The sequence below is a fragment of the Pristiophorus japonicus genome, unplaced genomic scaffold (assembly GCF_044704955.1).
Source record: "Pristiophorus japonicus isolate sPriJap1 unplaced genomic scaffold, sPriJap1.hap1 HAP1_SCAFFOLD_395, whole genome shotgun sequence".
NCBI lineage: Eukaryota > Metazoa > Chordata > Chondrichthyes > Pristiophoridae > Pristiophorus > Pristiophorus japonicus.
The window spans coordinates 238,488-252,510 of record NW_027253816.1 but is presented as its reverse complement, the minus strand read 5'-3'; the positions used below and the strand labels follow the sequence as shown (position 1 = coordinate 252,510).

General features: G+C 47.3%; 1 protein-coding gene across 1 annotated transcript in view; it reads left to right on the top strand.

Annotated features, from left to right (window-relative positions):
* The first annotated feature begins 968 nt into the window (after positions 1-968).
* The window catches only part of LOC139250586 (trimeric intracellular cation channel type A-like), a 31,978-nt gene continuing 18,923 nt past the window's right edge, over positions 969-14,023 (top strand). The window contains exon 1 of the mRNA XM_070872985.1: positions 969-1,191. Within this exon, the coding sequence (XP_070729086.1) occupies positions 1,068-1,191 (124 nt within the window). The 5' untranslated portion in view covers positions 969-1,067. The remainder of the gene's footprint in view (positions 1,192-14,023) is intronic.

Sequence of the window (14,023 nt, the reverse complement as noted above, 5' to 3'; positions counted from 1 at the left end):
TGCAAATTAGCTGTTGCGTTTCCTACATTACAACAGTGACTACACTTTAAAAAAAAGTGCGTGGGTCGTCCTGAGGATGTGAAACGCTATATAAATTCAAGTTCTTTACGGGCACGATGGGCCGAAATGACCTCCTTCCGTGCTGTAAATTTCTATGATATTGTACGTCATTTAAAAATAAGCAGAGGAGCTGTAATTATTTTAAATTCAATAAAAACACAGAAAATGCTGGAAATATTCCGTCAGGTCAGTGAGCATCTGTGGAGAGAATAGATGAGTGCATGTTTCAGGTGGGAATCTTTGTCAGAAATATAGGTTGCTTTTTTAAACCAAAATGGGTGATATTTCTTTCGTGTTTGTGTTTATGTCTGTTGTGTGTTTATGTCTGTGTGTACTTGTGTATGTCTGTTTGTGCTTGTGTTTTTGTGTGAGAGGGAGAGTATTTGAGTGCTGGTGCCCTTGAATCCTGGGGGAATGCATGTTTCAAGTAGACTCATTCGTCCTGGGTGACCTGTCAAAGGTGCATATTGGATTCAGGTTTAAAGGAGTTGAAGTCTGGGTGTGCGGGGCCCGGCCTGCTGCCTTCTGCTTAATCCCGGGTAATTCTGATGACATCTAGACCTTGAGGGCAGGGCAGGGCACCTCCAAGAGCCCAATGCTGACAGTTTGTGGGGACAGTTTCACTTTGTTAAGCCTTGCCTCTCACTGGGCTGTGCCTGGATGACTGCTTCCTCTCCTGCCTTTTAGGGCTATGTGTGTTTGTGTGTGTGTGTGTGCTGTTTATTCTGTGTAGGCTGCAGTTCCAAGTCTCTGATTGGCTTTGATCAGACTTTGGCAGTGCAATTGTGTGTTGTGTTGGTGACGTCAGGGGGTTATTTGTTATAGTTCAAGGGGCTGGGTTAGGGGCAGTTACCCTGTCAACCGCAGCTGGGAAAAGGCAAACAGACAGATATAGAGAGACAGAGAGAGGGAAAAAGACAGACAAAGAGACCAGGAACCGGAGACAAGATTCAGAGCCACCTGGCCAAAGCACCCATCAGAAGCTGCAGACGCCGAATTCCCTCAGCATGGATATCCTGGCGGTGCTGAACCTGAGCGAAGTCGCTCTTTATTTTTCTAATATGTCCATGTTCCCGCTGTTTGACTTGGCTTATTACATCGTGTCCATTCTCTACCTGAAATACGAACCAGGTCTGTGCATTTCACTCTTTTTGCTGTATTGGGGGGGATTGTTTTTTTTTTGGGGGGGGGGAGGCGGGGACAAGGATCACATCCTTATTTCGATGTTCGCAGCCGGTGTGACCAGATGTGTGTGCAGAATTTGCTTAATTCAATTCTGCTTAGCAATGCAAGCGGGCGTTTTGACCTGAATTCTGGGCAGGGCCAGTTTCTGACAGCGACACACCTTAACGTGCGATTCTGTACCTATATATTTAGACGAATGAAACTTGCTCATCAGAACGGCAGCAGATTGTAAGGAAGAAGAGGAGTAACCCCAGAAATAGAGGGCAGCCAGACTCTGCGTTGATGCAGTGAGTGCAGTACCGCAGTCTGTGCCCCTGTACATCCCCGAATCAGATTTATCTCCATGCAACTATTTACAACGAGGAATGTTACTTTCCTGTTCATCTCAGTGATCGCTGGGATGCGAGTTAAATCACTTTTTTTTTACTTCCCTCTCCTATTGTTCAACTCCTCCCCTTAAACTACCAGCGGACAGGGTATTTATGACACATTTGGAGGGATGAGAACCTCCAGAAATCTCCTTATGTGTCAGAAGAGGAGAGAATAAATAGAAATGTCCAAGAATAACTGCAGCTGTGTGGTTTGTGCCTGTTAATCCCCAGAGTTGGCGCAATGAGGGCACACTGCTGCTCTTAATATAGATGCAGGAAACTTGACTTCCACATCTACTTCAGCACCAGACTATTCCCAATCAGAAGGGGACTAAAAAGGAAAATAAAAACCGCATTAACCACAAAAGGACTGCCGGAATCTGAAAGGAAAAAATACATCTTCATGCTCTGTGAATATTCCTGGTCAGCGGTTGAATTTTTAAACCCCCTAAAACTGCTGTGGGGCAGGGTATTAAAACAGAGAACGATTGACTTGGAACATCTGCTGATTGAAGAGTAATACTATCAATATTTAAGGCATCAAAAGATCTGATCCAGGCAGTTACACAGGGATCGTGCCCTCTAATGCTGACCCTGCCTGTGTCACTCCCCGTCTGAGATGGCAGACGGGCAATCTGCTCCAGACAGGACAAGTGCCAATAGAGGGCGCATGTGTGCACACATACACACAGACATAAACACCCCCATTTTTCTTCATTGTGTCCACAAGTGTTAGCACATTGTGCAGAGGAATGCAGATCTGAGACTGCGGGTCTATTTCCTTGCATTGTAAAGCAGTAGTAGTATTAGGCAGTCCCTCGTATTCAGGTTGACCCACTTCCACACCAAAAAGGGATGTGTTCACAGGTGTTTCAATGAGGGACCTGACATTCTAGGTCCCGAAATACATATTGATGGGTGGAAGATGCCTGTGCGTGGATTATTTTAATGTCAGGTGACTGTTGACTGAGCTAGGTCTTGATCCAGTTGCAAGGGTTAACCAAGATTGGAGAGCAAGCTCTGCTGCACGGACTTAGTATGCACACATGTTTCTACTATCCATATGATCGCAGTGTGGGCTGGCCCATGCTGCCCCTGGGCCCTCACCTCTCCTGGGCCCCGATCACGACGCTCCTGGGCCCCAATCTCTCACCGCTCCTCTGTCCCGATCAAAAATGGAGCAGTCAGTAACAGAACATTGATTGCAAAGTACTGTCATACAACTGGCCACCTCCAAAAATCAGCACTGTTCAAGCCCTGCCCTCCTTTTTCAACACAAAAATAAATTATTTTCTTCTTTCTTTGTTTACCAACAATTCTTTTATCCTCTACATCCGTATCTACCTGTAACTAGTGACAGTGACGAGTCCTGCCATTGTTGCTCTATAACTGCCTGGTAGATGGTTGGGCGTGCATAAGCCATGTCTGCTTTTCCCTTTCCCTATCTTCCCCTTCACGCAAGATTCCATTAATATCTGATTGAGGTGTAAAACTCCCCAGCTGCCAACACCCAGTGGGCAGCATTAACCAACTGGCATCACCTTACACCCTCTAATGCAAATCACTACCTATGCCCGCGAACTCACGCCACCTGCTCTTCCCTCTGTAACCCAAGCCATAGGCCTACTGCCTCTCACGTGCTCCTTCTTGCAGATCTAACTCCAAGCCTCAGCACTTGCATTTTTTTAATGCATTCCTCCATATCTCACAGAAACCTCAACCTCCAGTCATCCAGAGGGCAGAGGAACATACAGCTATATTGAATCTATAAAGTCTCTTCAAATATTGTGCAATGTTGGTCTTACAATCCATTCTTGTCCCACTCCTCTTGATTTCTTCTCTGTCATTGTGTGGTTTTAAAAATGTGGTTGAGAGTGAGAACTTACACATTGTAGGACTTTCCTTCTTGTTTATCTGTTCCAGGTAGTGATTTCTGAAATAAAGTATTTAGTTGGCTGCCACGCTTTGTAGCCTCACCAATCTTCTTACCTTCTGTCAACACGTTTGCATATCTTAATCTTCGTACATTGTCGTTGGCATTCAAAAATTAGCTACTGTTGTCTTCCTAATCAGTGGAGGCTGTGATTATCAAATGGCACCTGCCCTCCCACAACCCAAGTAACGCTCACTCAAACCTCCTTTCCACCTAGATCAGCATTACATCAGGAAATGGACTCCAATGATAATATCTCTTGGTGTAGCTCGCAATCCAGGTCAAGTTCCAGCCATGTTAGGTGCATAAAGTCTACAGTGTGAACCATGAGTCTGTATTAGCTTTCTTAATTATAATGTCCAACACTATCAAACAAACAGTTGAAATAAACTAATATAGCTGTGGGGTCAGCACTGAATTCCAACTAGAGCATGTCATTTCAGCCCCAGCCTCCACTGATATTTATACAGCTGCTGTGTACAAATGAAATTCACTGGCACTCAGACCCAAAAGTAAATCTGAAAAAGAGCACCATCTCCAAACACCAAGTAATGAGTCAATGTTTTCAAATCCTCCAGACCTAGTGTTTGAAATGATTGCAATGATTGCCCCTTTAAGTGTGAGCTTTACATCAGGTGAAACATGTTATTTTGGGAGGGAAGGGAGTGTTTGGAAAAATGAAAAAATTGCCCTCTAAATTTGTCTTCTGGTTGATCAATATATAAAGCAGTCACAGAGGTCTCCGCATTTCATGGAGGGCATGATAGTGGCTGAAAGTGGGTGGGAAGATACAGTTGGGTGGGGTTGGGCAGAGTAACATAATGATCTAATATCAGGCTATAGCAAATTATTTTGCTAAATTGATGAGGTCATAACATTTAATTATTACTAAGCTAATGAAGGCTGCAGCTGCTTGGGCGGCACACCACACTAATGCCGGGCCTAGTCAACGTGGAAATTTTGAGGATGAATTGTGTTTTTAAATAGGAAAGGAGTTGAATTTACATTACACCTTTCACTTCCTTAGAACACGGCAAACGCAACAGCCAACTTGCACACAGTAAGATCCCACAAACAGCAATCCCACCAATGAGATAAATAAGCAATCAATCTGCTTTGGTGATGTTGGTTGAAAAGAAAGTAAGACTTGCATTTCTATAGCGCCTTTCACGACCACTGGACGTCCCAAAGCGTTTTAGTCAATTAAGTCTTTTTGAAGTGTAGTCACTGTGGTAATGTAAGGATAAATATTGACCAGGATATTTATCTTCAAATCAGATCACAGACTCTTCTATAGGGCAGACGAGGCCTTGGTTTAAGATGTGATTTGAAAGACGGCAACTCTGATAGTGCAGTGCTCCCTCAGTGCTGCACTAGAGCGTCAGTCTGGATTATGTGCTCAGATCACTGAAGTGGGGCTTGAACCCATGACCTTTTGACTCCGAGGCAAGAGTGCTACCACTGAGCTGAGGCTGAACTTCATATTTAAGTACTACTTAAAGGAAAAGTTTATGGTACTGAGTTGCCCCTAATTCTAAAGGTTATAAACAAAATCACCTGTACATTTATTGATGTCTCTCAATTGTTTCTTGAAGGGTTTTATACTTCAAATCTATATTGGTCTTACAATTTATTCAAAAGTTACAGGGAACCTGGGAGTCAGTCTTTCTGTCGAAGTTGCACTCTTGAAAACATTGTGAATGGAGTGTTGCCCACCTGTAGAAGTAACAGGTTCCTGAGTGCTGAACTGGAAGACAGAGGGAGTAAAGGGTTATGGGGAGAGGGCAGGGAAGTGGAGCTGAGTCCATGGCCAGATCAGCCATGATCTTATTGAATGACGGAGCAGGATCGAGGGGCCAAATGGCCTACTCCTGCTCCAATGTCATGTTCCTATGTTCAAGCAGATAAAATGGCCTACTCCTGCTCATATTTCTTACGTTCTTATGTTAACTTTTCCATTACCATTTGTACCTTTATTCTCCGTCTTCTGTTCGTCTCCCCTGATCATCAGTAGAAAGTGACACAATAACCAGGGCAGCCCCTTAGACTAGCGGTTCATGAGACTATTTTCAAAACAGATGAGGCTTAAGTTGGATGACATCAATCCACCTGCAACAGGCAGCCAGCTGGGCAAACATGTGGAGCGGTTCCTGACAGGAAAATAATGACATGCTCTGTCTCATTTGCTATAATCTGGTCAGTCATCAAATGGTGCATAAAGTACTGGGGAAATTGGACAATGCTCCCTCTCATAGCATACTGGTCCCTTCAAGCCAAGATCTTTAGGGGAAGAATAACATAAATGAAAATTACAACAATATAGAAAATCTTAAATAGAAAATCTTTTCATGACCTCAGGATGTTCCAAAGCACTTTACAACCAATGAGAATCTTTGAATTGTAGTCACTGTTATGTAGGAAACGCAGCAGCCAATTTGCACACAGCAAGCTCCCATAAACAGCAATAAGATAATAATAACCAGATAAACTTTTTTTTGGTGGCGTTGGGTTGAGGCAGAAATATTGGCCAGGATACTGGAGAGAACTGCTCTCCTTCGAAATAGCACCATAGGATCTTTTACGTCCACCTGAGATGGCAGACAGAACTTTGATTTAACATCTCATCTGAAAGTTGGCACCAGTGACCATGCAGCACTCCCTCGGTACTGCACTGGAGTGCCAGCCTAGATTATGGGCTCAAATCTCTGGAGTGGGACTTCAACCTACGATCTTCTGATTCAGAGGCAAGAGAGGAACCAAGGTTGACATGTCTTTAATGTAATGATGGCCCAGGTTCTCTCATTTTTTTCCCTGTTTGCCAGCTCCCCAGCCTCCACTCCAGCTGTGATTCTCCGCTGCAAGTGTCGGCAGATATGGGTGTATGTAAAAAATAGGTTAATATTGGAAATGTCATCCTACGTATTTCCTGTCATTAACCACTTGGCAAAACTGGGTATCAGGAATTCCATTGCATAGGCAATGGGGGAGGGGCATTTTAAAAGTTAATAAAGGGTCACATTGTTCTATGCAATAAAATAAATGAGAACTATATATATATTCAGCTGGCACTGCCGGCCATACCACACTGTGGCACAACCAATTCCAATTACCTCAGTTGGGTCATCAGCCAACAGCAGGGATACTACTGGAAGCCCGCCACCTACAGCTGAATGTGCTGGGTCCGAAAATCTAGGCCAAAATGTCCCAAAACGCTTCACAAAGCTGAAAAAAACGGTCACCAAGTGCTGGCTGGACAAGGGTTAGGGCTGGTTTCTGAAGATAAAATTGAAGAAATATGTTTCAAGGAGGTTTTTAAAGGAGGGAAGGGAGGTAGCGTGGCAAGCATTCCAGAGTTTTAGGCAAAGATGGTTGAAGGATCTGTGGCTAAATGTGGAGCAGTGGAGGGGACGGAGAAGCGTGGCGGGTAGCGGGATGCTAAATAGGCCAGATGGAAGAGTGGAGGGTGCACTCAGGGATATAGGCCTAAAGGAGGTTGGTGAGTTGAGAGGCATGGCCATGGAAAGACTTGCAGATGAGGACAAGAATTTGGGGGGATAGAGAACCAATGAATGTCAGCGAGGGCAGGGATGACAGGCAAGCAGAATGAGGATTTAGTGCTGGTTAAGGTGCAGATGGTAAGGTATTGGGTGTGTTGCAATTTGTGAAGGTCAGAATTCAGGAGGCTCGTGAGAGCGTATTGTAGTCATTGACTCTTGAAGTAACAAATGCATGGAGAGGGGAAATTTTGCAGAGACAGAAACAGACAATATTGGTGGTGTCTAAGATGTGCAGTCTGACAGCTGAGGGTAAAACAAAACTCTGAGGCTGTGCACCATTGGATTTAAACTGAGGAAGTTGCCAAAGTGAGAGGGATGGAGTTGGAGGCTAAGATGTAGGAGCCAAACATGAAGGCTTCAGTTTTCCTGATGTTAAGCTGAAGCAATTACTTCCTGATCCAGGCCTAAGTGTCAGTTAATCAGTTAGACAACACAGTAGTGGTCAAGGAGTCAAGGCTGGTGATAGGGAGTTAGAGCAAATACCGTCAACATGTGAAAGTTGCCTCCATGCCTATGAATGATGTTGCCAAGGAGTAGCATGTAAATGAGGAAAAGAAGGGACCAAGGATAGAACCCTCAGGCACCCCTGAGGTGTCCATGTGGGAACAGGAGGAGAAGCCACCACGAGATATGTGTTGGAACAGGTAGGAGCGAAAACAAACTAGGGCAGGGCTGCAGAGAAAGGCCAGAGGTGGAGGAGAATAAAGTATCAAACACTATGGCGAGGCCAAGGGAGATGAGGTGGGATATTTCAGTGTGGTTGCAGTAACAAAGGATATTCATCACTTTAACCGGGACACGCTCAGAAACCAGATTAAAGAGTTTTATGAATGTTGGCAATCATTAAGGGTGGGGGAGGACACAGTCTGAAGCGAGGGACCACTGATAGTCAACAAACATTGAGCTAAACAAGGGTAGTTGTGTGATTAAAAAGTTGGACTGGAGGGGAACAACTGCACAGGAGATGCAGTTCATATAGATCAGCCTGGTGAGGTCCTGAGGGAGATGCTGATTGCGGGGAGGGAGGGAGGAGGTGGAGGTAAATGCAAGGATATGGGAGTTCAGGGGTGGGGGGAATAAGAGGGGGCGGAGGCAACCACGTGAATCGCTTCAATCGTTGAGATGAGAAAATCATGGGCTCCTTGCATTGGTGTTGGAGGTGAAGATGGGGGAGCAGAATGATATAACTAGCCATTCACCTTTAACTACGATGAATTACATTCACAGCACCACACAGGACAGACAAGGTTTGCATCACACGCAATCCTCTTCAGAGACACAAAAACCTACAGGATACAAGAACTACATATTTGCATTGGTTATGTTACTATTCAAATGAACACAACTACCACAGAGTGAAATTTTAATCTGCTTTCATTCAGACCATTGTCTCAGCCTGTATATTGGAGTCATTGATGCTTTATCATTTTTATTTAATCCTAATCATCCATTCATGTGCATTGTGAATTCATCTGCCAACTTACTTTAAACCCAATAGCCAAATAAACTCACATAATTATTCTCTTAAAAGTTATTGGGGGAGAAATTAGAGTGTTTAGCGCCACACGTTAGTGCCAAAAGGTGAGATACACAGACTGAGCGACACAGACTGAGACACGCAGACTGAGATACGCAGACTGAGATATACAGACTGGGACACACAGACTGAGGAACAGACTGAGATATACAGACTGAGATACACAGACTGGGACACACACAGATTGAGGGACAGAGACTGAAACACACAGACTGAGATACACAGACTGAGGGACACAGACTGAGAGACACAGACTGGGACACACAGACTGGGACACACAGACTGAGATACACAGACTGAGATACACAGACTGAGATACACAGACTGAGGGACACAGACTGAGATACACAGACTGAAACACGCAGACTGAGATACACAGATTGGGACACACACAGATTGAGGGACACAGACTGAATACACAGACTGAGATACACAGACTGAGGGACACAGACTGAGATACACAGACTGAGGGATACAGACTGAGATACACAGACTGAGATACACAGACTGAGGGACACAGACTGAGAAACACAGACTGGGACACACGCAGATTGAGGGACACAGACTGAGATATGCAGATTGAGGGACACAGACTGAATACACAGACTGAGATACACAGACTGAGATACACAGACTGGGACAGACGCAGATTGAGGGACACAGACTGAGATATGCAGACTGAGGGACACAGACTGAATACACAGACTGAGGGACACAGACTGAGATACACAGACTGGGACACACGCAGATTGAGGGTCACAGACTGAGATACGCAGACTGAGGGATACAGACTGAGATACACAGACTGGGGGACACAGACTGAGATACACAGACTGAGAGACACATAATTAGATACACAGACTGAGATACACAGACTGAGGGACACAGACTGAGGTACACAGACTGGGACACACAGACTGAGATACACAGACTGAGATACACAGAATGAGGGGCATAGACTGAGGGACACAGACTGAGATACACAGACTGAGGGACACAGACTGAGCGACACAGACTGAGCGACACAGACTGAGATAAACAGACTGGGAGACACAGACTGAGAGACACAGACAGCGACACAGACTGAGCGACACAAACTGAGCGACACAGACTGAGATACACAGATTGGGACACACACTGAGAGACACAGACTGAGGGACACAGACTGAGATACACAGACTAAGGGACACAGACTGAGATACACAGACTGAGATACACAGACTTAGGGACACAGACTGAGGGACACAGACTGAGACACACAGACTGAGACACAGACTGAGATACACAGATTGGGACACACACTGAGAGACACAGACTGAGGGACACAGACTGAGATACACAGACTGAGGGACACAGACTGAGATACACAGACTGAGATACACAGACTGAGGGACACAGACTGAGGGACACAGACTGAGAGACACAGAATGAGATACACAGACTGAGATAAACAGATTGGGACACACACTGAGAGACACAGACTGAGGGACACAGACTGAGATACACAGACTGAGATACACAGACTGAGATACACAGACTTAGGGACACAGACTGAGGGACACAGACTGAGATACACAGACTGAAACACGCAGACTGAGATACAGAATCTACTGCTAGCTGATGGCGGTTTCAGCGGCGCACACCATTTCCATGTTGCCGGTAGCGCTGATGCTAAGCTCGATCGCTGGGGACATCGCAATCACTGAGATCATGACGTCAGTGAGTGTGCAACACTCACTTGACGCCCAATCTCCCAATTTCGTTTTGGCCATTGCAGTTACCGGTTGGAGAAAGCAATGACAGGTAGCGGTGGCGGCAGCACAGGAGGAGTAGTGCATTAGGAGGCTTCGCTTCACCAAGGAGGTGGTCATAGAACTCTACCACCTCCTGCAACCAGACCTCCAGCCTCAGACCAGGGTGACCACAGCTCTCCGAGTGGCAGTCAAGGGCACTGTGGCCCTCAATTTCTTCGCCAGCAGATCCTTCCAGTCTGCAGCGGGAGACATATCTAAAATCTCGCAGTTCGCCGTCCATTGCTGCATCCGTGAGGTCACCGAGGCTCGTTACACCAGAAGAAGGGACTCCATGGGCTTTCCGATCACCAGAGAAATAGGATAGCGGGCTTCCCTTCCCCATGGTGCAGGGCGCCATCGACTGCACCCAAGTGGCTTTGCGGGCACCGCATAACAATCCTGAGATCTTCCATAACTGCAAAGGCTACCACTCATTTAATGTGCAGTTGGTGTGTGACCACACACAGTGAATCCTCAATATCAATGCCTGCTATCCTGGCAGCAGCCATGATGCCTTTATCCTGCTCCAGACTAGTGTGCCAACATTCTTCCAGCCACCACGTCAAGCTCGAGGGTCACTGCTCGGAGAGAAGGGCTATCTGCTCTCCACCTGACTCATGATTACCCTTCGCAACCCCAACACTTGTGCCCAGCACTCATATAATGAGAGCCATGCTGCCACCAGGAACATCATCGAGCATCATTGGCCTACTGAAGCAACGGTTCCGCTGGCTTGACTGTTCGGGAGGACCCTCCAGTACTCGGCTGAGCAGGTGTCCCATTTTGCGGTGGTCTGCTGCATGCTCCACAACTTGGCCATCTTGAGGGCACAACAACAACGGCAATGGAGGAGTGGCAGTGGTGGATGTAAGAATGCTGTCATCCTGAAAGAGGACAGCAGGTTCCTGCTCCACTGACCCACTGCCTCAGTATTCCTAGAAATCTGTTGAAGCACAGATTGCTGACCTGCTGCGGCACTGTGAAAGTCAGAGCATGGATGCAGAGACTGCATGAGGGCAATCTGAGCTTTTGCTGCAGCACGAAGATGTTGGGTCGATTCCGCCTGTGCAATGGAAGCTACGACATCGCTCATCATGCGCGCCATCATGTCTGGTTCGCCACGGTCTCTCTGGGAGTGTACCATCATTTCCAGACTGGAAATCCTGAGCTCCATGCTCTGCGCAGAGCCCCGTGCAATGTTGGAGGCGTACTCCTCCACACTCCTTGACATTGCCGAGCAACTGTCTGGCAGCCTTTTGCCATTGCACCAACCATTTTGGTATGCATGCCCATCTTCCTTCTTCTGAAGGCCTCCCCATCGAGGTCCTCATCTGAATCCTGTGCAGCAGAACTCACAGTGACCCTCGAGCTACCCTTTCCCCCTGGTCTTGATACAGCCCACTCGTGCCCGGTGCCTCACCCTGTGCAGATCCCTCTACTCCACTGGCCTCTAAAGAACTGGTAGTGCCAGTATCTGAGCTGGTGTCTGCGACTGAGAGATGCAGTGTCTTCTTCCTCCTCCTTCTTTCCCTCTTCGCTCTCTGCGGTGTCCTTGGGAACAGGCTGCTCGGGTGCTTGCTGATTATCTGAAAGCAGAAAGGCACAGTTCAAACTGTCACAGGACGGGAGAGTGGAGAGCACCAGTTCCAACTGTCACAGGACAGAGAGTGGAGAGTATCAGTTCAAACTGTCACAGGAGCATCCAGTCATGCCTCGGTAACTGCCCCCAAAGGAAGTGGAGTGTGGGAAGTTGCACTTCGCTTCTATTGAGGGGTGGTAAGGCCAATTCTGCGGCGGGAGCAGGACTTCCACGCTGGGGGCTAAAATTCCCTGCCACAGGAGGTTACCGCCCCCAAGATGGGAGCCTGTGCGGGGAGGCAGAGGGAAGATGAGGGGAGATGAGGGTGGGGGATGGAGGGGAGAGTGGTGGAGGAGGGGGGGCAGAGAAACCCAGGGCGGGGGACAGGAGGGGCCACATTGCAGCGGCGGTCTGGGGGGGGTGAAGTGTGTTGGAGGGGCGGGCCTGGGGGCTCTGTGCCTCGGTGCGGGGAGTGTTCAGAGTGGGGTGGACGGGTTGACTGCGCAGATGGTGGTTGGTGGATGTGGTGTGGTTGCTGTCGCGGGGGCGTGACTCCGGGGTGGCCGGGGCTGGGGGCTCGACATCCGGGGGTGTTCGGCATTTGGGAATGATTCTGACGGGCCGGGGCGGGTTGGGTGCGGGGGGAGTGTTTCCGGTGTTGGATGGGTCCGGAGCCGGGGGGGGGGGGGGCACGCTCTTGGGATGGGGGGTGGGCTGTTTGGGGCTGGGATTGGGAGAGACTTCTTCACTCGGGGAGTTGTTGACCTGTGGGGTTCCCCGCCGCGGAGAGTTGTTGATGCCAGTTCATTGGGTGTGTTCGGGAGGGAGTTGGATGTGCTCCTTGTGGCTGGGGGGATCGGGGGGGTGTGGAGGGGGTGTGGGGGGGGAGGTGCTGGGATGGGTGATCAGCCATGATCTTGTTGAATGGCGGTGCAGGCTCGAAGGGCCGAATGGTCTGCTCCTGCACCTATTTTCTATGTTTCTATGTTTCTATTAATTGGGTTATGGTGAGGGGATGGAGGCGAGGAAGCCAGCTTGAAAGTGATAAAAGGTTGTGGGCTGAGGGGGAAGTGCGATGTGAGAAGAGGAATTAGGAATGAACATACCATTGATGTCCCTAAGGGGGCATCATCGTCATCATCATCATAGGCAGTCCCTCAAAACGAGGATGACTTGCTTCCACGGCAAAAAGGGATGAGTTCACACGTGTTTCAATGAAGGACCTAATATTCCAGATCCCGAACTACATCTTGAAGGGTGGAAGATGCCTGTGCGTGGATTTTTTTAACGTGTGGTGACCGTTTCACACCATCCACCACACGGGCTTGACAGAGCTAGGTCTTGGTCCAGTGGCAAGGATTAACCATGACGACTGGAGACCAGCTCTGCTGCACGGACCTAGCGCGCAAAGATATGAATATAGTACTTTGCTAAAAAGCAGTCACATGTAAGGAAATTGGTTTTCAATAATTCATGCTAACTGAAGTCAGCAAATCACATCAATAACACTAGAAATTAGAGTAGTGCTCACTGACATCAGAAACATAACATTTCTACATAAAATCAACAAAAAGTATCCCTCAGAGTAATTTTAATAATTAACTGAATTTAATTGCAACACACGTTTTTTGGGAGGAAGGAGACAGAGACCTTTCAATATTGAAGTCATTAAAACATTGTTTGGGATATTTGATTGCAATATCTTCTACACGAGGAAATGTTTTCCATTTTCATAACAAGAAAGACATTCAAATGACTTACACAAGGCGAGGTCAACGTCACTGGTGGCCACGGTGCCAACGACCAGGCAGCCAATGATCTCCAACACTCGACTCTCCAGCTGGCTCAGCGGTTCAATGTCAGCCTGGCTCCCACTGGTCTGCTCCTGTTCCTGGTGATTGTGAGCGACCTTAGCTTGCAAGGGTAAGGGATATTCAGTTATATGAAGAGATTAGAGAAGCTGGGATTGTTTTCCTTAGAGCAGAGAAGGTTAAAGGGAGATCTAATA